The sequence below is a fragment of the Aethalodelphis obliquidens genome, unplaced genomic scaffold (assembly GCF_003676395.1).
Source record: "Aethalodelphis obliquidens isolate GAN/ISIS:26980383/991018 unplaced genomic scaffold, ASM367639v1 scaffold4, whole genome shotgun sequence".
NCBI classification, from domain to species: Eukaryota; Metazoa; Chordata; class Mammalia; order Artiodactyla; family Delphinidae; genus Aethalodelphis; species Aethalodelphis obliquidens.
In genome coordinates, this window is record NW_020837948.1 from 585678 (window position 1) to 609939 (window position 24262).

General features: G+C 48.5%; 1 protein-coding gene across 1 annotated transcript; it reads left to right on the forward strand.

The window, feature by feature from the left end:
- Nucleotides 1-6314: 6314 nt before the first annotated feature.
- HBEGF (heparin binding EGF like growth factor) lies at nucleotides 6315-19693 on the forward strand. Its single transcript, XM_027095628.1, has 6 exons — nucleotides 6315-6671; nucleotides 6862-7035; nucleotides 10728-10905; nucleotides 16638-16793; nucleotides 17580-17670; nucleotides 18250-19693. Exons 1-5 carry the CDS (start codon nucleotides 6626-6628, stop codon nucleotides 17650-17652), a joined length of 627 nt encoding a protein of 208 aa, XP_026951429.1. The 5' UTR covers nucleotides 6315-6625; the 3' UTR covers nucleotides 17653-17670; nucleotides 18250-19693.
- The last annotated feature ends 4569 nt before the right edge of the window (nucleotides 19694-24262 follow it).

Sequence of the window (24262 nt, forward strand, 5' to 3'; positions counted from 1 at the left end):
AATAATATCTAGAACAGCGTTTTTACAAAGGATACAGATATTCATATTCCATGTGAACATCTCTTATGTTAGTGGTTCTCAACCCTTTCAGAATCGATATTTCCTTTTTATTTATTTATTTATTTATTTATTTATTATTTTATTTTTTTTTTGCGGTACGCGGGCCTCTCACTGTTGTGGCCTCTCCCGTTGCGGAGCACAGGCTCCGGACGCGCAGGCTCAGCGGCCATGGCTCACGGGCCCAGCTGCTCCGTGGCATGTGGGATCTTCCCAGACCGGGGCTCGAACCCGTGTCCCCTGCATCGGCAGGCAGACTCTCAACCACGCACCACCAGGGAAGCCCGATGTTTCCTTTTTATAACAAATACATTAACGTCTCTTTACTATTCGGAAATGAAGTTCACAAATAATATCCTAACTGCACATTTACTCTTTAAAGAAAGTGAATACCCTAATTAATATAAAAGAGGTGATTTAAAATAAAATAATATTATTTGAATAGGCAAATCCTTGGTCAGACTACTCTAGAAATCTCAGTGAAGTTGCACCTACACAGACTTACCTTGAATGTGACAACTACAAATACTAACGGACACAGGTTTGTCGTTTGGCAACTCAGATAACGCCAAAATGAAAACTCATGCTAATTTCATTCCTGGAAAAGTCAGTGCAAAATCTCTTTTTGTATTTTTGTGTGAATTAGAAATGAGTCGAGGCTCAAGTAATTATAATCAAAATTTCACCCATATGAGTATCTGACGGGACACTCAAAAGCAGTGGAAGTTGGGGCAATTCTTAATTGTGTGTGCCTGACGTCCTTCCCCCACAAATGCCTGAGGACTCCTCAATCGGTGACAACCAAAAACTCTCCCACAGATTACTAAAATATCCCCTAGGAGGTAGTATCTCTTCCTTTGTGAACCATTGTCTTAGATCAACCTTAAGTTATAAAAAAGAGCAAATGGGAATTCCCTGGCGGTCCAGTGGTTAGGACTCCACGCTTCCACCGCAGGGAGCATGTCCCGATTCCTGGAGAACTAAGATCTCGCAAGCCACATGGCGTGGCCAAATAAAATAAAATAAAATAAATTTTAAAAGAGCAAATGGATATTGTTAAATTGCAGCTCTGTGACCACATTTCTAAGAGGAACCAAACATACATTCCTGGTACAGGATGTGATGTGACCTCGTTCCAAGGCTGAGCTCTGGAGACGTTAATAATAGTACTGACCTATTTATATAGGGCTTTCCCTTTTGCCAAGCACTTTCAGAGATGCTATCTCCTTCAATTGTCACAAGAACCCCCTAAGTAGATTGTTATTCTCCCCCCATCTGAAGATGAAGACGCCGAGGCACAGAGAGAAAGTTATCACACCCTGTAGATCAGGCATTGTTGATCATCATAGAATTGTCTCAGCAAGACTGTTCACAGCAGCACGACTGCCAACAATTCACTCTGGACATCACTGGCCAGTGCCTGAATACAGAACAATTGTTTCAAACCTTCATTTTCTATGGAGAAACCTGAGGCTTGAGGAAGGAGGCGGGTTGTGTGATGGATGAGAATCACTTGCCTGTCCCTCCAGTGCGCCATCTGTGCTAGGGGATGACGGAAGGGGCTGGGGCTGGAGATTTAAATCTCTTGAAGCCACAGAAATGGAGGAGGATGGCTTGGAATCCAGGCGTTCGCCAAGCACATCATAAGTATCCTTTCCTCAACATCTTCTGGGGATGATAGGGATTTCAGATGTCCCCTAACACACCCCCCCACCTCATCCATTCCTATCTATCATCCTATTCAAATGGATCTTGACCCCAGGCCATGAGACATAAGAGCCTCTCTACACCCAGGTGCACAAGAAGTATTATCTGGCACTTCCTCCAGGGGCCCCAGTCAGCATAGGAGGTGCATGGGGACTCCAAAGATCAGGCCTGAGTTCAAATCCCGCTGCACCCCCCCCAAATTGCCTGATCAACTGGCTCTCATGGGGATAGAGACACGGATGAGAGAAATCAGCCTGGGGTAGGAGAAATGACCCCTTACCGTGAGCTTCCAAGTTTGGGTAACTGGGCTCATGGCCACCTGGTGATAGAAGTACCCTCAGTGGAGGAGCCCCTCCGTTATCCCCAGCCAGCCGAGTTCTGGGTCTACTTGGGACTCACTTTTCTGGTCAGAATGGAAGGAGAAGGCAGCTGAATCCCATCCCCCAGGGGTCACATGCTTCTCTCTGAGCGATGAGGGCTGCTTTTTGGGTAGAGGTTTCTAAAACTTTGAGTGGCCTTGCAGATCCACCAACTCATTGGTAAGAATGGCCATCTCGCAGCAGAGAGGGACCACTTCAACTGAGGATGACTGGCCCAGGTGAAAGCAGCACCTTACTAAATTCCCACTGGAAGGAAAGGAGGGAGGAAGAAAGGAAGGAAGGAACAAAGAATGGGAGGGAGAAATGAAGGAAGAAAGGAAGGAAGGGGGAAAGGAAGACAGAAGGAAGCATTTGGTCCTAACTGCAGCTGTCACCAAGTAAGCACCTACTATGGACCAGGCATCATATTCTGCTATTATTATCCCCATTTTACAGATAAGCAAACTGTAGATCAGAGAAATTGACTAACATGTCCAAAGTTAGAAAGATAGAAAAATAGCAGAACCTAAATTTGAACCCGTGGCAGTCTGGCTCCCGGGAGTGCACCCATTACACTAGCTGCCCTGTTGCCCTTACCTAGGCCCCCCTCCAGTCTGTGAGGCAGAGATTCTTAGCACCTCCCCCCAAGACAGATGGAGCACTGAGCCTCAGTAAAGCTGAGGATGTTATTGTCGGTAGAGGCAGAGAGAGGGCGGCCATCGTCTCATGCATTTGTTCAGAACAGTGTTGAGCTTAAGAGCACAGGCAGAGGAATTGTAATTGAGGCTGAGATTCTTACTAACTGGGTGGCCTTGGGCTGTTACCTGTTTTTAGCCTCACCCTTTTAAAATAGGGAGGAGTATCTAGTCTTAGGGCAGTTGTGAGGATCACGCAAGATCATGAGCACATGGGAAGTGTCATTATTATAGTTCTTCTGCCTCTGCCTCAGAGGTTCAGATTTCGTTCAGATGCTTAACTCGTTATCCTAATTATGCAGACCAGTGCTTCATAAACTGGCTGATGTCAGAATTGCCTGCCAAAAGTGTAAATGCCTGGGACCCACCCCAGGAAGTTTTGAATTAGGAGGACCTCTTTATCTTAAATAAGTTCCCAGGTAATTCTGATGCATAGCCAGGTGTGGAAGAACCAATCTATTAGCATAGACATCTCAGCCACAGTGGGGAAGGGACTCAGGTGCGTCCCCTCTCCAAGTCCCCTTCTCCCATTTCTTGTCACCGCCAGCATCTCCTTCCCACTGGCTTGCAAGTGCTCTCCCTAAATGAAGGTCTGTATGGCCTAGCTGAGTCAGTGACAGTGTCCCAAGGAGCCTGTCTTTCCAGAGGCCTGGGAACCCAGCACAGAGCTGGGAAGCAGGATGCCAAGGTTTCTGCTGTGGATTTGCCCCCTTGTGACTCACTAGTGGCCCAGGGCCAGTAGGTTTCTAAGCCGCAGTTGCCCACGGTCCACAGATAGTCAGGGAAAGAAGAGTGGCCTGTCTGCTTCCTCAGGAGTGTGTCCCTGGCACTTGACTGCCAGAGAGCAGGTGGGTTAGAGAGGCCTGGGTAGAGAAAGGGGAAGAGGTGAAAGAATCCTGCATAACGATGCTTTCTTACTGACGTCCCTCCTTTGATGCTCACAGTGATAGGGAATAAAATCCAGCATCTACCTTGGGCCTGTAACATTCTCTGTTATCTGTCACTAGCCTTTGCTTCAATGTTATCTCATAACCCTCCCTCCTTTCTGGCCTCCTTGCTGTTCCCTGAGTGCTCCAAACTTGTTCCCATCTCAAAATTTTTGCCCTATTTGCACGGCTTAGAATACTTTGGCAATGGATCATCACAAGTCTGGTTCCTTCTGCTTATTCAAGCATCAGCTTACAGGTCACAGGCTCAGAGAGACCTTCGCTAATCAGTCACCAAGTCTAACGTGTTGTCCCAAGCACTGGGACACAACATCCTATAGTATATCATTGAATTTTAACTTTCATCTTAGCGATTGTCATCATAGGATCTAGTTTACTTTTTAATTTACTTCATGTGTTGCCTGTCTCCCCCTACGGTAGAGTGCAAGCTCCATGAAAGCATATCCTTGGCTGTCTTGTTTATTGCTGTGTCCCTAGTGCCTGATAAGTGTTCCGTGATTATTTGTGGAATAAATGAGTTAATGACTTTGTCCCAGAATGAATCGTGATTCCTTTTTCTGATTAGAGGACACCCAAAGTTCTGAGAGAAGTGACTGTCCCCAAACCATTCCAGGCCCTTTGTATTCTTTTTGCAGGTCCTTCCCATAAAACCTGGCTGACATACAAACTGAGCTGGGGTGAGGCTCACAGGTGTGATGAAAGCTTGGAGTTGCCCCATGAATGGGCTAAGACTGATGTGAGGGTGAGAAGGCAGAAGGTCACAGTGTGTGAAGGGAGAGGCAGGCTGGGACAGGAGAGCAGGGTGTGAAACTGGCAGTGGTGAGGGGAAGGGGGTGACTTGGCTGTGTGTCAGGAAGTGTTTCCCTCCACCCTCCCCTGAGGAGAGCCCTGACCCCAAGGTGGCTTCGTTTTGGGGAAGCAGGCTGTCAGGCAGCTGCTGAGGGAGAATAAAGGTGTGTCCTGGGTGGTGACAATCTACTGAGGTCCTAGGCCCAATACTGACCACCAAAAGGAACAATCCCACAATGGCACTTGGCCAAATAGGTGACAGGTGAGCTTCCTCCTAAAAACCAGCCCAACCACACATGGAGCCTCAGACCTGTGGGGAAGGGAGAGAAAAGAGGTTGCTAAGGAAGTGGAACAGTCAGTATAGAATGATTAGTAATAATAATGATAATAATAGGTCACATTTATGACAATATGTCTGGCCCTATACTAATTGCTCTATATGTGTTCCCTCGTTCAATCTTCATGAAGCTCTCTACAAAGTAGGCATTATTATTATTGTTATTCCCATTTGAGAGATGTGGAAACTGAGACTCAGTGAGATTAAATATCTCGTCCAAGGTCACACAGTAAGAAGCAAAGTTAGGATTCAAGCTTAGATCTGTAGTGATTCCAGGGCATTATGGAAACCTAAACCTGGGGAGAGTTGCTAGGGACAAATTAAGAGGGAAGAGCCCCATTTACCCCTGCAGAAGTGGGGATGGGGAGGGAGAGTGGGATAGACTATGTATAAATAGCAGGCCTGTTTTTATCCCTACACATGGGCTGAATCAGGCAAGCAGCTCTACCTGGCACAATTTGAGGGCTCTGAAATGCCAACTCAGCCCTGTGTCTTACAACTCCCGTCCCAGCGTGTCCCTGGGAGCTGAAATGCCTACCGAGAGAGTAATTTCTTTGGGTCAGGACATTGACTCCAGAAGACCCCTGTAAAAATTCGTAAGTTGGAAGAAAAACACATCAATCTCCTGGCACCTGTTGAACGTGGCAACCTAGGTTAGCCAGCTGGGTCCTGTGGGAGGGGGCTCAGCTTTTATGTTGGAGAAGAAGGTGGTGTTCAAAGGCAAGGAAAAGTAGGAGGCTTGTTTCACAGCCTGTGTCTCTCCAATCCCAGAAGCCTGGGAATTATACTCAATAGTTCAAAAATCCTAATGGAGACAATGTCCTCTGGGACAAAGATGGGGAGAAGCCACTCCAGGGGCTGGAAGAATACCACTAACTTCCTTTGCTTTTGCTGGGTTGATACCAGGTGCCTGCAACTGCAACTCTGGTAACCTTGGGCTCACAAGACCTCCTGGCATTCATGTGTCTAATTTTAAATGATAAATGAATTAATTATTATTTACTACTTGATTTATCGGTAGGCAAACAAGAGGATTTCTGAAGCTCAGAAGATGACATGGGTGGAGGTCTCTGGTTTAGAGCACGGATGACCGGAGGGACCAGGCCTGGAAGAGAGGAAGGAATGAGGGGTGTCCAAGGGCGAAGCGCAGCTCAGCAGTCCCAAGGCTGCAGCGTGACAAGCATCTGGGGAAAGGTAGGAGCTGGTCCCCGCCACCTGCCGGTCAGCAGCCCTACCCACAGTCAGGCCGCGGCTGCTCTGGCCTAGTCCCAAAATATGTGAGCACCGCCCCCTTCTCCCGCCCCTTTTCCCAGCCGCGCCCACGGGGTCCGGGGCTGGGCGGCAGGCGCCTGGAGCCGGGCGGGAGTCCCAGAGCGGGAGGAGGGGGGGCGGGGCGGCGGGGGGCGGGGCGGAGTCTCGGCGCCTCCTGGAGCCTTATTCCCGGCCGCAAGCTCGGGAGCGCTCAGTCTACCGCGGGAGCTGCGCGCGGAAGGCACCTGGCTATACTTACTGAGGCTCAAGGGCTCGGGCGGACGGACAGACAGAGTGAATACAGAGACGCCCGGCGGCCGCGAGCTCCGCTGAGATCCCAGCCAGGCTTGCACGCAGAGGCCGGCAGCAGAACGTGCCCGGCAGGATCTCCTGTGCTCCTCCCACCCGGCTCCCGTGCCAGCGCCCGGTGGCCGCCGCCTCCAAAGTGGTTGCTGCCTCGCCGCCTCCGCCGAGTCCGGGACCATGAAGCTGCTGCCGTCGGTGGTGCTGAAGCTCCTTTTGGCTGCAGGTAAGAGGGCTGCCGGGGGTCGGGGGGGATGGGGACGCTCTGCAGGGGACACGAAGGAAGATCGCTGCAGCGCCCCCGGCGCGGGCCACTTGGTGGGGCCCGTGCTCCCTGGCAGGCGGGCGCCGGCAGCGGTACGTGGCGACGGGGGTCTGGGCGGCGGGTCTGAAGCGGCCTCGTCCCTCACCCGCAGTGCTTTCGGCGTTGGTGACCGGCGACAGCCTGGAGCGGCTTCGAAGAGGGCTGGCGGCTGGAACCAGCAATCTGGACTCCCCTACTCAATCTACGGACCAGCTGCTGCCCCCGGGAGGTGGCCGAGGCCGGGAAGTCCTGGACTTGGAAGAGACAGACCTGGACCTTTTCAGAGGTGGGTGTGAGGGATGCCCATCCTCGGACCCCGGTGGACAGTTGAAGAATAAGTGGATCTGGCATTTATGCCGATTGGGCACACCTATGGTTTGGGGGTTTTCATGGAGGACCTCAAGGAAAAGCCGCTTGGCCTGACAAACTCACTGGGGGGTCCTAGAATGTAGATCCTGTTGTCTTTCTTGCCCAACGTAGTCTCACATGCCACGTTGCTGCCTTTCTGGATACTCTGAGGCAAATTGAAACAGGCAAGGTGTGTGGGGTTGGTACGTTGCTCTGAGGTAAGCTGGGTGATAGGAACAAGGAATGGTTGAGATGCTTTCCTTAGAGTTTCTATGAAAAAATGTGCACAACCCCTAATTCCCACATCAACTGACTATTATGTATAAAATAAGGTAACAGATGTGGAGATGCTGGGCACATACAAGGTGTGCAGTGTTAGTCTCCTCCATCCACCTGTCTCCAGGTTGGGGAAACAGGGGAACGAGGAGCACTTGGTCCCCCCTCAGGTTAGGCCAGCACCTCCTCGGGAGGCTGTGAATGGTGAGCACTGGGTCCCTAGAGAGCTGTATTGATATGCTGGGTGTCTACAAATCCTACACAAGCCTGGATACTTCCTGACCACCTTGAGTCCCTGAGAGAGACTCCAAGGGAGGAAGGGCCAAATGGGATCCTTCAACCAGCAGAGGTGCTGTGGCTAAGTAAATACAAGCACAGAGCAGAGTCCAGAGCCTCCAGTATTGCCTGCTTCCTTGCCCCCAGTCACCTGCAGAGATTCTTAAGGGTGGAGCAGGGACTGAGCCCTGGAGCCCCGGAGTGACTATATTTGGTTGGAAAGATACCCACCTGTTCTGGCTCTGTCTGCTCCTCTGCCACCCTTCTTCCTTACCCAGAGTTTCCCTTAGGTGCTATCTCTATTTAGTATACATCAGGGGTCTGCCCCAAAGCTGAGGCTGGGTTCCCACCTTCCATCCTCTCACAGTGGCCCTCTGGGGGTCACTCCTGGCCTGAACAACCTGTATTCTCCTGGCCCTCTCCTCATAGGCAGGGCAGAGCTGGGCTGTGACTCACCCTCCACCCACACAGCTGCTCCTCCTAGCTCTGCAGACCTGACTCACTGCTCCCTCTCCCCGGCAGGAGCCTGGCTGTCACTCTGTCACTCTCTCCCTCCCTTTTCTTTTTTTAAAAAAAAATTTATTTATTTATTTATTTATTTATTTATTTTTGGCTGTGCTGGGTCTTCGTTGCTGCGTGCGGGCTTTCTCTAGTTGCAGAGAGCGGGAGCTACTCTTCATTGTGGTGCGCAGGCTTCTCATTGCGGTGGCTTCTCTTGTTGCAGAGCACGGGCTTTAGGCGTGTGGGCTTCAGTAGTTGGGGCACACGGGCTCAGTAGTTGTGGCTCGTGGGCTCTAGAGTGCAGGCTCAGTAGTTGTGGCGCATGGGCTTAGTTGCTCCACGGCATGTGGGATCTTCCCGGACCAGGGCTCGAACCTGTGTCCCCTGCATTGGCAGGCGGATTCTTAACCACTGCGCCACCAGGGAAGTCCCTCTCCCTCCTTTTTCTGATCGGCTGGGCCCTCCTGCCTCAATTTCACCACAGCCATGGTCATTGGTTTCCTCTGAGCATCTGCCTCACCTTCTGAGTTCTGAAAGGGCCTGGGTCTGCACCAGAGGAAGCAAGAGTCTATGGGACTACTACTGGCATCTGCCTCTTCTTTTTACTTGGGTTTGCTGGGCAAAGACTATTTTTCAGGTCTAAGGATCCTATCACCTAAAATAAATAACTGTTACCATTTATTAAGTGCCTCCTGTATTCTAGGCACTTAACATGTTATTGTGGGTTAATTAATCCTTGCTGCAACCCTCTGAGATAGGAACACCTGTTCTTCACTTTTTACCAAGAGCTACAGGGTTCAGAGAGATTAAGTGACTTGCCCAAGATCACATGGCTGAAATTCGAGCATGGGTCTGCTAACTTCAGAGCCCATTCATTGTCTCATTCCTGGCTCAGCATCCCATGTGCTCTAGGCTTGTCTGGAAGAGGGGACTGGGTTGTGTGAGGCAGCTTGGTGTATTGGGAAAGAGCACTGGATATGGAGTCCAGAGACCACATTTCAGATCCCAAACCTGTAGGACCTTGGGCAAGTCACTGCCTTTCAGGACCTCAAGTTTTTCAACAGAAAATGGAAAGCCATATTTTTTGAAGTCAGTTTCACCTTGAGGATCCTAGGACTCCAGTCTAATGTATGACGCTCATCCTTCTACCAGACATGTGGCTATAGCCATAGACAGCAGGCACCTTTTTTCTGCTGGGACAGGGGAGGGGAGACTTGTGTCAGACCCCTGGGCTGATGGGCATAGCCCATGATCAGTCCCAGCTGGATGTCTGTGTGAGGTTGTTTTTCCCTTTTTAAGTGTGGAAAGAATGGGGAGAGTTATCATTGTTCTAGTTCCTTCTGATAGTTCTTTACTTTCCATCTTTCTGCTGCTTGTGCACTGTACTCCCCATTCTAGGGAGCTATAAACAGGACATCTGGGGATATATGTAAATGGACCTTTGAGAGAAGTGGTGAGCTGCAAATAGCACACAGAGCAGGGTAAATATTTTGCTTGATGTCAAAAAAGCAAGGCTCTTTGAAATTAGCACAGTATTGTAAATCAACTATAGATCAATAAAAATATTTTTAAAATTAAAAAAATTTAAAAAGTTAAAACAGCAAATCTCTGACCAGGGGTGGCCTGCTTGCTGTCCCTGAGCCTGGTTCTGCTCTGGGCTCATCATGGTCCGCTGCTGCTAATGGGTACCCCAGAGGGGACCACCTGGACATGGGCACTGTTCTTATTTTAGGAGCCTCTTCCCTCTAAAATACTCTCCAAGTACCTTCTCCAGAAGCAATTTTTATCTCTGACGCTGTCTTCCTGCAAATGGGTCACTGAGTGTAGCATCAGGAAATGAGGCTGATTTAAGGCCAAAATAGAACCAAGTGGGCGTGGGGGAGTAGGAGATGAGGATGGACAGTGGGGTGGGGGTGAGGTTAGTAGAACTGCCCAATCAGCTGCAGTTACTCAACAGAAGCTACTCAACAGAAGCTAGCATTCTTAGAATGAGGTCCTTTTTTTTAAGTGTCACTTGGACCCAGTAGTCTTTTTTTTTTTAACATCTTTATTGGAGTATAATTGCTTTACAATGGTGTGTTAGTTTCTGCTGTATAACAAAGTGAATCAGCTACACATAGACATACATCCCCTTGTCCCCTCCCTCTTGCGTCTCCCTCCCACCCTCCCTATCCCACCCCTCTAGGTGGTCACAAAGCACTGAGCTGATCTCCCTGTGCTATGCGGCTGCTTCCCACTAGCTATCTATTTTACGTTTGGTAGTGTATATATGTCCATGCCACTCTCTCACTTCGTCCCAGCTTACCCTTCCCCCTCCCCGTGTCCTCAAGTCCATAGAATGAGGTTCTTAAACTGAGTTTATGAAATGTCTTCCTTGGGACCCCCCAGCCTCTACTTCCTCCACCACTTTTGGGAGGTCTGCCCAGTCTTCCTTCAGCTCTTGGGAGGCACTGAGCCGAGAGGCCTTCTCAGGCCTCTGACTTCAGGTAGGATCAAAACATCCTTCCAGACACTGTGCTGTTCTGATGTTTTCCCCTGAGGAAGTCAAAGACGTAACAGGGTACTTTTCTACCGCAGCTGCTTTCTCTTCCAAGCCACAAGCTCTGGCCACACCGAGCAAGGAGGAGCGTGGGAAAAGAAAGAAGAAAGGCAAGGGGTTAGGGAAGAAGAGAGACCCATGTCTTCGGAAATACAAGGACTTCTGCATCCATGGAGAATGCAAATATGTGAAGGAGCTCCGGGCTCCATCCTGCATGTAAGTGTCCCTTCCCCGGGGCTGACTGTTAACAGCTCACTCTTTGTCAGCCTGGTGGCTGTTCCTGGTTGTCACTGTTCCTTGAATTCATAAATCCACCCAGTTTCTTCTCAACCTCTGGGAGGAAGTTGGGAGGAGGGGAAATATTTTTAGTCAGCGGAAGGGGCTCCCCCCAGCATAGGATGCAATTTCCTGTGGCGTGGGTTTGTGATGCTCTTTCATCTTTGGGGGCATTTCCTGCTTGCTCAGAAATGAGCACACGCTAGGAGAGCTGACACCTGAAGGCAGGTTCTTCATTTCTGCCTCATGCCCTACTCCAGATGGGAGAAGCCAGTAGGAAACATGGCAAAGTGGGGCTCCTGGGTGGAGTGGAGCTCCCGTGGCCTTCTTTCCCAAGTCCTGCAGGTAGGTATGAGGTGCATTTGGATATGTGCTATGCAGGTATGTGTACTCAGACATATGTGCATATGAATGAGCAAATGTGGGTTGATTCTAAGACATGGCAGGACTGTAGAGAAAGCAATCATTGTGGGAGCAGGGAGAAGCCCCTCCTCCCTTCTTCCTCACCCTGGCCAGGGCCAGGAGGTGGGGGACATGGTGGGTATTGACCTTTGGCTATGGGGGTGGGAGAACACTTCCTTTGTGTAAGATTAACGGAAAATGGAACCCAACTCAGTAGGCATCAGCCCCCGGTCAGGCAGCACCACCCCTTCCCTGGGCAGGGGTGTGGGTGGAGAGGCCATGGGTTCCCCAGCCACTCTGCTAGGCCAAGCCCAGCAAATGGCTGCCTTGGCAACCCCTCAGGGATGACGACACTGCCATGCTCTGTGGCAGGCATAATGTTGCCACTGTGCCTGAGACCAACACCCACATCAGGCTGTAAACATGCACTCTCTTCTGCTGGGCCTGAGTTTCTGTGGAGTGGCAACCTCTGTGACCTGGGAGGCTCTGGACAGAGTCAGGAGATTGCTGTGTGCACACCACTTCCCAGCCTGTCGAGAAGGCTGGCTGCCTCGCATCTCTTCTGCTGTGATTGGTACAGATCCTTTGTTTTTTTTTTTTAAAGCTTCCTTGTCCCATCTGATCTCATACAGCAGAGTTGCCCTGTATTTGGCAATTGTTAGACAGACCCGTCACCCCCCTCCACGTCTACAGTCACTTGTGTGTCCTCTCCTTTCATATCCTTGTCAAGAGCTTGGTATTGGAGAGGGTTGCTTAAGAGTGACCTAGACAGTGGGAGGGAGACGCAAGAGGGAGGAAGTATGGGGATATATGTGTACATATAGCTGATTCCCTTTGTTATACAGCAGAAACTAACACAATATTGTAAAGCAATTACACTCCAATAAAGATGTTAAAAAAAAAAGAGTGACCTAGACAGTCCCCCAATTATTCTTCCAGAAGTCTTGAGACAGGGCAGGGAATGTTTGTCCTAAATTTGTAAACTGGCCTCATTAGCACAGGGTGGAGGCAGTGACTCTGAGCGTAGTCAAGATGGATCAAGGCCAGAAATCTGTCTGGGCCGAACTGGTCCAGGGCGTTGGTGGAGGGACTTCCACTGCTCAGCTGAGAACCCTTTTAAGGCTTCTCTCCTGGAGAGCTGAGCTTGACTGACCACCTAAACCCAGAGAACCTAGATAATGGTGTCCAGGGTCAAGGTGGCCCTAGGGATGGTGATGGTAACTGTGACAGTGCCTTCCTTCCTTTGCCATGGAGCTTTACAGTTTACATTTAATATGAGTTGAGCCCAACAGGTCTCTGTTGAGCACCTACTTGGTGTCAGCTATTCTAGGGGACGGGAAAATACAGCCCTGTATTCTCAAAAGCCCTCTGCTGGGTAGGCAGGGCTTGCTGTCTGTACTTGAAAGATGAGGAAACTGGAGCCCAGAAGTAGGAAGTGATTTGTCTGAGATCAACAGCTAAATAAAGTGTGTGGAAACAGGACAGGCACTCAGGTGCCTGACTTCCCGTCCAACATGCTTTTCATGCCCCCAGGCTGCACTGGGTGTTGGATTGCGTCCTTCTTCCCTGTCTGTTCTTACAGAGTTGGAGCACGATTTTACAGACGGCAGCTATTATACTAGAGGTCTCCTAAGGCTTTTTCTAATTGAAGAGCATGGAATCTGATGTAAAGACTCTGTGTCTGCTTCCTACGCAGATTTTCAAGGGGCTGAATTCTGTGTCTGGCTTGGCAGCCTCCTGCCTCCAGCCCTTGGTACTCAGGGCAGCAGGCAGCAAGAAGACACAGAGCTCCTGGATTGGGAGAATGTGACATCTGGGCACCTACATCTGGGACACTCTGTGGCTCCTTCTTGCCTCCAGACCCAGCAACCACCAGCCGGGTGTGTCAGGCTGCCGTGGTGAGCTTGAGGCTGGCCGGCTTCCTAAACCAGCCCTCTGCAGCCATCACCCACAGGAAAACCCTTTTGTGTCACCAGCCAAAAGTTGCCCTCAAAGAGCAGTTTCCTGGGGCTCCTGATGAGCTGCTGACCCAGAAACTGGCTGCAAAGTTTCCTGTGGCTGGAGGAAGCCTGGGGACAGTTAGCCTGACGAGGACTCAGAGCTGGAAGAGAGACAGGCCTGAAGGCTCTACTTGACCTCACTGCCCAGACGCCAAGAAGGAATGGCGAGCCCCCTTCTCTTGGGCTCCGTCTGACTTTGGTGCTCCCTTCCTCAGGATATGGGCAGTATCCTCCGGAATCTGATTATATAGTAACTCCCACACATGTGGGACTTGGCCTTTTATTAAGTGCTTTTATTTGTATTATCTCATTTGAGCTTCGCAAAGCTCTAGTGAGGTAGGCATTTATTATTCCTGCCTTTTACATGAGAAAACTGAAGCTTGGAAACGCGACCGTAACTTGCTCCAGATCACTTGGCTAGAAATAGCAGCAGGACCAGTCTGGAACTCATGTATTCTGAGTCCCCTGCACCAAATGGTGCCCCCTCTACCTCCTGGGGTAGGGGTGGAGAAATCCAAATTGGAAGATGTCTCTGTACTCTAGAGGGTCCTTGCTTCTGTTGTAATACAAGTTCTGAGATGGGCCACAGACGTGGGTAGGAGCAACACATCTCAGTTTGATGGGTCACTGGCTCTGGGCAAGACACATGATCTTGCCCTCACCCTGGGATGCTTGGAATGCTCCTTCCCTGGGGGAGCCAGGGGTTGTCTGCAAAGGGAGGGGGACGTGGGTAATATTAGGATGTTTACATTATTATCCTTTTGACTCAGGGTGGGGGTGGAGGGATTATGTAACTGAATTGCGGGACTCTGAGGCCAAGCTTTATTTCTATCATCTGAGTAAGTACCTGTGGGGTTTGAATGATGGGCTGGAAGTGAAAAACAGACTCAACTTCACCTTCCCTCCCCGCAGGAAAGCACAGTCTCTGAAGTCAGCCAGACTGCTGAGTCAAATCCTGGCTCTACCACTCACTACCTGTGTAATCTTGGGCAGGTTATCTAACAGAAGTTTGGCCTCAGTCTCTTCATCTTTAAAATGGGGATAGTAACTCCTACTTCTTAGAGATGTTTGTTTTTTTTTTGTTTTTTTGCGGTACGCGGGCCTCTCACTGTTGTGGCCTTCCCTGTTGCGGAACACAGGCTCCGGACGCGCAGGCTCAGCGGCCACGGCCCACGGGCCCAGCCGCTCTGCGGCATGTGGGATCTTCCCAGACCAGGGCACGAACCCATGTCCCCTGCATCGGCAGGCGGACTCTCAACCACTGCGCCACCAGGGAAGCCCATAGAGATGTTTTTAAGATTACATGAAATGATCCTTGTAAAGCAATTAGCACAGAGTACTTGGCTCATGGTAAGCCTGTAATGTGTGCTATTAATTGTTATTTATCATTCAAGATAACAGTAATAATAACTGAGAGAGCAGAGTCAGACCGCTCTCTGTTTCTGCTCCAGAAACCCATCAAGCCCATCAGATATGTGTTTCCTTGGGGTAACCTACACTGTTCAGAATGGAAATAATTATGAATTTGGAATTTGGCCCTTCTGCTCCCTAGTTGTGAAACATTTAGCAAATCATTTACTCTCTGACCCTAATCGTAGTCTTTCAATATGTAAAAGAGGTTATACCTGCCTACCAGGGTGTTATGAGTCTCAGTTAAGCTAGTCGATAAGGACAGTGTCTTATAAACTGTAAAGTGCTTTGAACAAGTGATTTTCCAGGGGTGCTCCTAAGAGCATCCTCTATGTCCTGGCAGGATAGGGGTCATTGTTTTGTCCACCTGGGCCGATGGGACAGATGCATGGAGAGGCTGGGCAAGGAGCTGTGTGCTCTGCTGTGGGCCTGACCTACGTTTATCCTGCAGTGAGGTGGTTCCCCGAAACACCCAGAAGGAGCTGGGAAAGGAAGAGGTGCTGGGAAGGAAGGCAGGGGCAGCCCGGCCCCTGGGTCTGATAGGTCTGCTCCTTGGAACTTTCCTGGTACCTCTCGGCAGGAAGAAGGGATTCCTTGCTCTGAGGAACGAGGTGCCTAAGCTTTTCCCCAGAGGATGTGCAGTTCAGAATAGAGGGCCACCGGGTTCTCGGTGCTTCCTTCAGCAGTTAGTGGCCTAAAGTCCCCAGGCAGACAGTGCCACGGCATTCCTGACTGGGCATTTATGGATGTGTGTGGGCAGCACACTGAGCTCACCATCAGACAATCTGTGTCTATGTCTCTGCCCTGCTATGTGACTGTGGGGAAAATAGCCTTTCTGTAACATGGGCTCCTACCTACATCAAAGGATCTCTGGGATGCTCAGATAAGGAAAGGGATGTGAGGGAATTCCCTGGCAGTCCAGTGGTTAGGACCGCGCTTTCACTGCTTAGGGCCTGGGTTCAATCCCTGGTCGGGGAACTAAGATCCCACAAGCCAAGCCGCGCAGCTCCCCCGCAAAAAAAGAAAGGGACGTGAATGTGCTTGTTCAACTGTAGGCACTTGTCAGTCTTCCCAAGGGCTTCCAGGAAAAGTTTTGTGTTAGAAGAGGCAGTTGCCATCTGATTTATTTCTTGAGTGAGAAAAGCCAAGGTTTTTTTTGTGACATTCTAAAATGTACTGGCAGGACAGCTAGGCAAGAAGATGTTTTCTTGGTTTGTTTGCTTTGTCCTGGGATGAAGTAGGCCTGATAGCCCAGCGTTCAGAGGCCAAAGGCCAAAATTCAGCTTTCAAGTTGGGCCTTGCACCCAGGGGGAGCTGGGAGTTAAATGAAGGAAACTTGAGAAAAATGACTTCTGGCAAAGGAGCAGGGCCTATTAATAGGCTGGGCAGTGGCAGAGGGACTGGACGCTGGAAGCATTGGTGGGGAAGGCTGGGTTTATTTCTGGGTCAGAGTGTTGAGGGGCCTCACAAGAGGGAGTGATACTGAATCCCCTCAGTCCAACCCACCAGCTCTTGTGCCCAAGTCCTCTGAACATTTTAACACACACGTCATTAATCATCCACACGTGGAACAATCTAGCCAAGACCTGAAGTCCTCCTTTGCTTTTTCCCTGCCTGGAGTAGGAGTTTTGTGCCAGAGGACCAAAGGGAATGCAGAAGGGGAGGGCGTGGAGTGAAGGAGGAAGGCCACAGAGCCTGTAGAGGGGCTTCTAGAGAAGGCTAGAGGAAGGACAGGAATCACCGTTAGGGACTGACAGGCTGAAGCTGTGAGGAGTAGGCTCTGGCTTATGTAGGTGGCCCGTTGCCAAGAGTGAAGCCAAACCACTAACTTCATCTCTGCTTTGTTCTGTTTTGGACCAGCTGCCACCTGGGTTACCATGGAGAGAGGTGCCATGGGCTGAGCCTCCCAGTGAAAAATCGTTTATATACCTATGATCACACGACCATCCTGGTTGTGGTGGTCGTGGTGCTGTCATCCGTCTGTCTGCTGGTCATCGTGGGGCTTCTCATGTTTTGGTGAGTGTTACAGGCTGTTTTTGCAAATCACTTCTATTCCTCCTCCTCCAGGGTCTTCTACCTGATGGTCACATGAGCCCTCTAACCCCCCAAATCCTGGGCTAGGAGTCTGACTAACACTCCTGGGTACAGGCTCTCCAAGAACCTGGCTTCTCTGGTATGACATAGGTCCAGTGTCTAGAGCCCAGGAAAAAAATTGCCAGGCCGTAGGAGGTCCTGCTTCTCACAGCAGGCTCAGCAACCCACCCATGGAGCCACATCTTCACACAATTCTTTTTCCTGACTCTGTTCTCTGATGGCATTAGGGTGTGGTTTGGTAGTCAGGGCATGGGTGGTGCTATTGGTATATCCTTCCAAATCTGGGGCATCTGGTCCCCAGGCCATGCTTTCAATCCAGCTTATATTCTAGACTGAGGAGACCTACTAAGCACTCTGTGCCCATTTACAAGCATGCAACTCATGCGTTGTGAGACCTGGATCAAGTTACCTGTCTTTCTAAGGGTTGTAATCTTTCAGTGATTGTAATCTCTGTTCCACTACCTCATAAAGATGTTGTGAGGATTGTATAAATGAGGTGAAAGTTCTTAGCAAATTGTAGCCTGCCATTAGAGACAGGCATCCTTTGGGGCAGCTGGACCTTTGGCCAGAGGTCTGTTGAGCTGCCGTATCCTCTGGGCTTTTCCAAGTATGGAGAGAATCACTGGGCCAGAATCTTTTGGAAGGACCAGCTCTGGGGCCTGCACCCTCTAGCAGGCAGAGCTTGCTCACAAAACTTACTTTCCTCAGGTACCACAGGAGAGGAGGTTATGACGTGGAAAATGAAGAGAAAGTGAAATTGGGCATGACTACGTCCCACTGAGAGAAACCTGTGCTCAAGGTAATGGTCCATCCTTTGCCCAATGGTACCATCACCACCTTTCCTGGATCTGTTTCTAGGCATGCTGAATTCTTCTCTTGACCTAGGAGCTAGGGGTTGGGCTGCTATGGAGTCAGGGTCCCACTGCAGAATTGTTTTCAAAAAGGTTCTCAGTGCTGCATCTCCACTTAGGGTGGAAGTTGCTAGAGAGATACCCAAGACCAATGCCTGAGAAGATAGCTTCTCTCATCCTTGTCTCTTCTCCTTCCCACCCCTTCCCAGAGATCTTTCCACTTCTTTTTTTTTTTTTTTTTTTTTTTGTGGTACGCGGGCCTCTCACCGTTGCGGCCCCTCCTGTTGCAGAGCACAGGCTCCAGACGCGCAGCCTCAGCGGCCATGGCTCACGGGCCCAGCCGCTCCACGGCATGCGGGATCCTCCCGGACCGGGGCACGAACCCGTGTCCCCTGCATCGGCAGGCGGACTCTCAACCACTGCGCCACCAGGGAAGCCCTCTTTCCACTTCTTAAATCTGGACTCAGGAGACTCTTAAGACCTCTTAAGCTGGATCCAGCTTTAAATGCCTTCTTCTTGTGCTTTAGGAATCAGCTGGGGACTGCTACCTCTGAGAAGATACAAGTTGATGACAGACTCTGCAGAGGGGAAGGACTTCACAACTAGCTATGAAGATTCCTTCATCCCCAGTTGCCATCTAAATTGGGCCTCCCATAACTGCTTTGCCAAAATACCAGAGCCTTCAAGTGCCAAACAGAATATGTCCAGTGGGATCTGGGTCAGAAGAAAGCAAAAGTGAGGGACCTTCGTGCCCTTCTGATTCTCCTCCACCAAGCCCTACTTACCCCCATAAGTTTGTTTAAACGCTTATCTTCTGGATTAAAATGCCAGTTAAATTCCATATGCTCCAGGATCTTTGCCTGAAAAAAAAAGGAAGGAGAGGAAGAAAGAAAGATTCGGGGACTGGAAGAAAGTAACAAAGATTGAGAAGCCATGTACTCAACAAGCCACCAAGGGATCTGCCATTTGGACCCTTCAGTGCTGGATTTGATGAGTTAACTGTGAAATACCATAAACCTGAGAACTCTGAATTTTGGGACTTCTACCCAGATGGAAAAATAACAACTATTTTTGTTTGTTTGTTTGTTTGTTTGTAAAATGCCTCTTAAATTATATATTTATTTTATTCTATGTATGTTAATTTATTTAGTTTTTAACAATCTAACAATAATATTTCAAGTGCCTAGACTGTTACTTTGGCGATTTCCTGGCCCTCCACCCTGCATCCCCCACCATCTGGCTCAGCATTAGTCTCCTCTGCTACAAATGTGAGATGGCTCTGTGATCCATCTGTAGTAATCTATTGTCTGTCCACATTTCGGAAGATCTTCCATGATCTGAGTGCCACAGGGGGAGTTCTGTATGGTCAGGCTGTAGGAATTAACTTTGTCAGATCCACTCTATGAGTTGGACGGCAGTCTTACCTAGGCGATTGTGTCTACCGTTTGTGTTTTGAAAGCCCAAGGTGCTGATGTCAAGATGTAACAGATATCGGTATTCCCCTGTGTCCTCTCCCTACCCAGTCTCAGACGAAGTTGGGCTTCCATGCCTGAAGCTTTCCTGGCACCTCACCCTGCATGGGTCCAGGTCCACAGAGTGGGAACTCACTGTCCCTTGTGTCAAGACATTTCTCTTATCCTGCCATTCTTCTGGTGCTACTCCATGCAGGGGTCAATGCAGCAGAGGATAATCAGCAAAAGGTATTAGCAAAGAAAAAGGCTGAGGAGGAACAGGAAACATTGGAGCTGACTGTTCTTAGTAATTGATAACCTACCAATTGCTACAGAGAAGGTTGGAGGTGAGGAGGGCTTTTGTGTAAACCCACCCACCTCACCAAAACTACAAAGGTATGCTGTCGTGGTCCCTTCTGGAAGTTTCTGGTGCCATTACTGAACTGTTACAAACCTGAATTTCCAAACCTGGTTTATATTTATACTTTGCAATTCAAATAAAGATAACCCTTACTCCATAGCCTTCTGTCTGATTGTTTTAACTGGGAGCTAGTTTAACGTAGGTATTTTCTAAGCCCATAAATAGCCCAGGCCTATTTATATATACGATCTCAGTATCCCCAACAACCCTATGTAGGAGGTACTATTGTCCCATTTTTCCAGAATTGGAAACTGAGGCTTGGATAGGTTAGGTAACTTGCCCGAGGATACACAGTTGGTAAGTGAGAGAGCTGCAACTGGTAATCTGATTCTAATCACTTGTCTTAGTACTTATATCATACCATCTCTGAGACAGTAGAGAATAGATCTTTCACATAGGAAGTTGGGCTGGCTGTAACCGGGAAAGACATCTGCCCATTCAGTGGGCAGACCCTGGCATCAGGGCCTATGCTGTCTGTGCAAGCAGGCATTGCTCCTGGAGGAAACAAGTCACCTTTGACTCCCCTCTCACGCTCCACATTCCATCTATCATCTATCAGCAAATCTTGTCAGACCTACCTTTTGGATATATGCTGAATGCAGCCACTTCTCATCACTGTCACTATCATCATCCCAGTCCAATTCACCATCAGCCAGGGACTGAAACTGCGCCCTTAGCTGTGAAAACGCAGAGTCCTAACCACAGGACCATCAGAGAATTCCCTCTTACCTAGACTCTTGTGGTGGCCTCCTGTCTCCTTTCTTCCACCTTACTCCCATATAGCCTATTTCCAACATAATAGCCAGTGATCATTTAAAACATAATCCAGATCTTGCAGGCCTTCTCTGACTACCCTATTATACGATAGCACATTCTTCTCCCACCCCACTCCTCTTACTCTCATTATTCGGCTTTATTTTTCTTCATTGCCCTCATCACCACTAACATATTCTTATTTGTTTTTGTCTATCTCTTCCTACTAGAATGCTAGCTCCATGAAGATAGGGGTGTGTACATTGCTCCAATCCCAGATTGTAAAAGAGTGCAATTGAGTTGTAGGCACACAATATTTGTTATGTGGATGAAAGAATACAAGAAATGACTAAAATCCAATCCAAGGCCAGCAAGTGGACAGGTATGTGATGCAGTGCTGCCCTGGAAGTGTGATTGGGTTTAAAGAAGGGCATTTGCTGGGGAGGATGGATGGGGATGACAGGATGAATGGAATTCGAGACAGGTCATGTTGTCCTGGATAGAGTGGAAGCAGAGACTTCCACTGGGAGGCCGTTAGACAAGTGCTACCGGGTGCCCCCTCTGCATCCTCTTCTCTTTGAGAGTTGTGACATTGTGAAGTTTCTCCGGGAGCCCACAGAGAGATCTTACATGTACTTTGACTGTCCAAAGCTGAACATATGCATAGCCTATAACCCAGCAATTCCACTTCCAGTGATATACACAAGAGAAATGAGAACATATGCTCACCAAAAGATATGTACAAGAGTGATCTTAGCATTATTTGCAATAAGTGAAAACTGGAAACTACCCCAATACTCATCAGTATTTGATGATGAAATGAATAAATACATTGTTGTATATCTATACAATGAAATATTAAATAGCAATATGGATGAATCTCACGACATACTGCTGAGTCAAACAGGCCAGACACAAAAGGATACCTTCCGTGTGATCCCATTTATTTAAAATTTTAAAACAGGCAAAACTCATCTATGGGGAAAGAAATTAGGAAAGGGGTTACTATTGGGATTGATAATGACTGGAAGGGGGAAGATAAGGGAACTTCTGGTGTTCTGATAATGTTATATTCTAAGATTTAGGTACTGGCTTCCCATGTGCACCTCACTTTGAGAAAATTCATTGAGTATGATTTGTGCATTTTTCTACAGGTATTAAACTTCAATAAAAAGATTCCTAAAAACTTTGGTAGGGGACTCTTTTGCTGTTTGCATTATATAAATCTCTGTAAAGTACCAATGTATTACTTCGGTAGTCAGAGAAAATGGTACAGAAATAACTCTGGAGCAATGAGTTACTTTGAACTCTTCGTGGGGCTCCCTTTCCTGCCTCTAAGCTTCAAGCCTCCAGTCCTCACTCAGGGCTGGGCTTTTCCGAGCACACTGTTTCTCCAGCTAATGTTTCCTGTGGGTTCTGGGCTTCCTGCTTTTCAGCTGCTCTCTCCTCCTGCCCCTGCTGCTGATAAAAGCTCTCCTTGGCTTCACTGGAACTCCCCTGGGCATCTACTTGGCTGATACAGTGACTCTGGGAGCCTCTGAACCAGCAGCCACTTCTCAAGATTGGCCAACAGAAGAGATCGGGCCCTTGTGAGTACTGAGAAACATCTACCTCTTCTCTGTGAGCTTTCCTTTCAGTATCCTTTGAGAGACTTCCTTTTATGACGTACATAGTAATCATTATTAGGTTAATAAATATTTAACATTCATGGAGTACTCACTAAGTAGGGCCCACTGGGCCAGGAGGTAGGTGCTCTGACTCCACGCATGACGTAGATGCTTAAGGTGAGCGGTAAAGTCAGGCTGTTAACTCGGGAAGTCTGATATCCAAGGCTGTACTCTAACCACTAAGCTACATTCTCAAATGAGTTCTCAGGGCCACACTTGTGTTCTCTTCTCAAATCCAGAAAACATATAATGAAGAAATTACATGAAAAAGATCTTAGAGAGCAACTCCTTAGAGTTTCTTCTCCTGCCCCAAGATGCCTTATCAGGGTGCTGGGGAAGGAACAGGAATACAGACTGACACAAACTTGAGTCAGAGTCTAGGCTTCACTGTTTACTAGCATGTGGCCTCATGAATGATACCTGACTTCTCTGAACCTTCCTCCCTATCTATAAAATAGACATACTAAAAATATCCACCTGGAAGAGTTGCAGAAATGATATATGTGAGCCAAGTGCCTAGCTCAGGGTCAGCCACATGTTAGACGCTCAGTAAATGATAGTTATCATCAGCAACCTGTTCAAGAAGCTAATTAGTGGCACATCCAGGATTGAAACCCAGGCCTCTGATTCTCAATCCACAATACTTTTCTTAGAAACAAGCAATGCTTTTCAATTATTGTTTTACATTTTAACGGCAGCTTTGGTTTCAAAGGAGCCCTAAAGGGTCTTAACAAATATATGTGGATTTAAGAAGACAAGGAACAGAAACTCAGTCCAAACATATCACTTCAACTCGGCTGGCCTGAAATTTTTCCCTTTGTCAACGATGCCTGAAAATTCAATCTTCCTGTTTGAGAATGCTAATACTCCTGGGAATAGCTATACATTAAGAGGCTGGCATTCTTAGTTGACGTAATTCGTTTTATTTTTTTAATAAATTTATTTATTTTATTTATTCATTATTTTTGGCTGCATTGGGTCTTTGTAGCTGCGTGTGGGCTTTCTCTAGTTGCGGTGAGTGGGGGCTATTCTTTGTTCAGGTGCGTGGGCTTCTCCTTGCGGTGGCTTCTCTTGTTGTGGAGCACGGGCTCTAGGCACGCGGGCTTTAGTAGTTGTGGCACGTGGGTTCAGTAGTTGTGGCACATGGGCTCAGTAGTTATGGCTCACAGGCTCTAGAGCGCAGGCTCAGTAGTTGTGGCGCACGGGCTTAGCTGCTCTGCAGCATGTGGGATCTTCCCGGACCAGGGCTCAAACGCGTGTCCCCTGCATTGGCAGGCAGATTCTTAACCACTGCACCACCAGGGAAGCCCCGTAATTCATTTTAGCTTCATCCATTCAGCGATTATTTGTGGAGGCCTCTCTATCAACTTTCAAATGATATCCATGCTCTGAAGAAGAGGGAGGGCATTTTGATGGAGTAAGGTGGGGGGGAGAAGAAGTAATCTTGGAGCAAGTACATTCATTTATCATTAAAAAAAAATTGACGGGCACTTACAATGTGCCAAGTAATATTCTTGTCACTGGAGAACAGTGGGCAAGACTGACACATGGACCAACAATACATGTGTAAATAAAGAAATGGGATAATTTCAGAAATAACACACACACGAGTGATCTACTAAAGAGTCAGTAGGGACAGAATTAATTTACATAGGTGGCTCAGAAAAGGTCTCTCTGAGGAGGTAACATCTGAACTGGGACAAGGCAGGATCAGGCATGCAAAGAATAAGCTTAGTATGTGTGAGTGACAGAAAGGAACCCCTGAGTTGTAGCATAGTCATTGGAGGTTGAAGAGGGAGGTAAGAACCGGATGGTAGACAATTTGGAAGCCAGTGGAGTGTTTTGAGCAGAGGAGTGATATGATTTGATTTATGTTTTACAAGTATGACTTTGACATACAGAGAAGGGGTCCTAGGGGGCCAAAGTTAGGAGACCTTTGCAGTCATCCAGGCAAGACATGATGGTGGCCAGGAGAAGGGTGGTAGCAGAGCAGGTGGTAAGAAATGGTCAGATACAGGATACGTATTGGAGGAACCACCTATAAGACAGGCTGAAGGATCAAATGTAGGCACTATGGGAAAGAGAAGAATCAAGGATGATTTCTTGGATTTTAGCCTGAGAAACTGGCCAGATAATGGTTCTGTTCATCAAGATGGGAATGAATGGGGGAGCAAGTTCACAGGGGCCACAGAAATCAAAAATTCTTTTGTGGGGACTTCCCTGGTGGCTGAGTGGTTAAGAATCCACC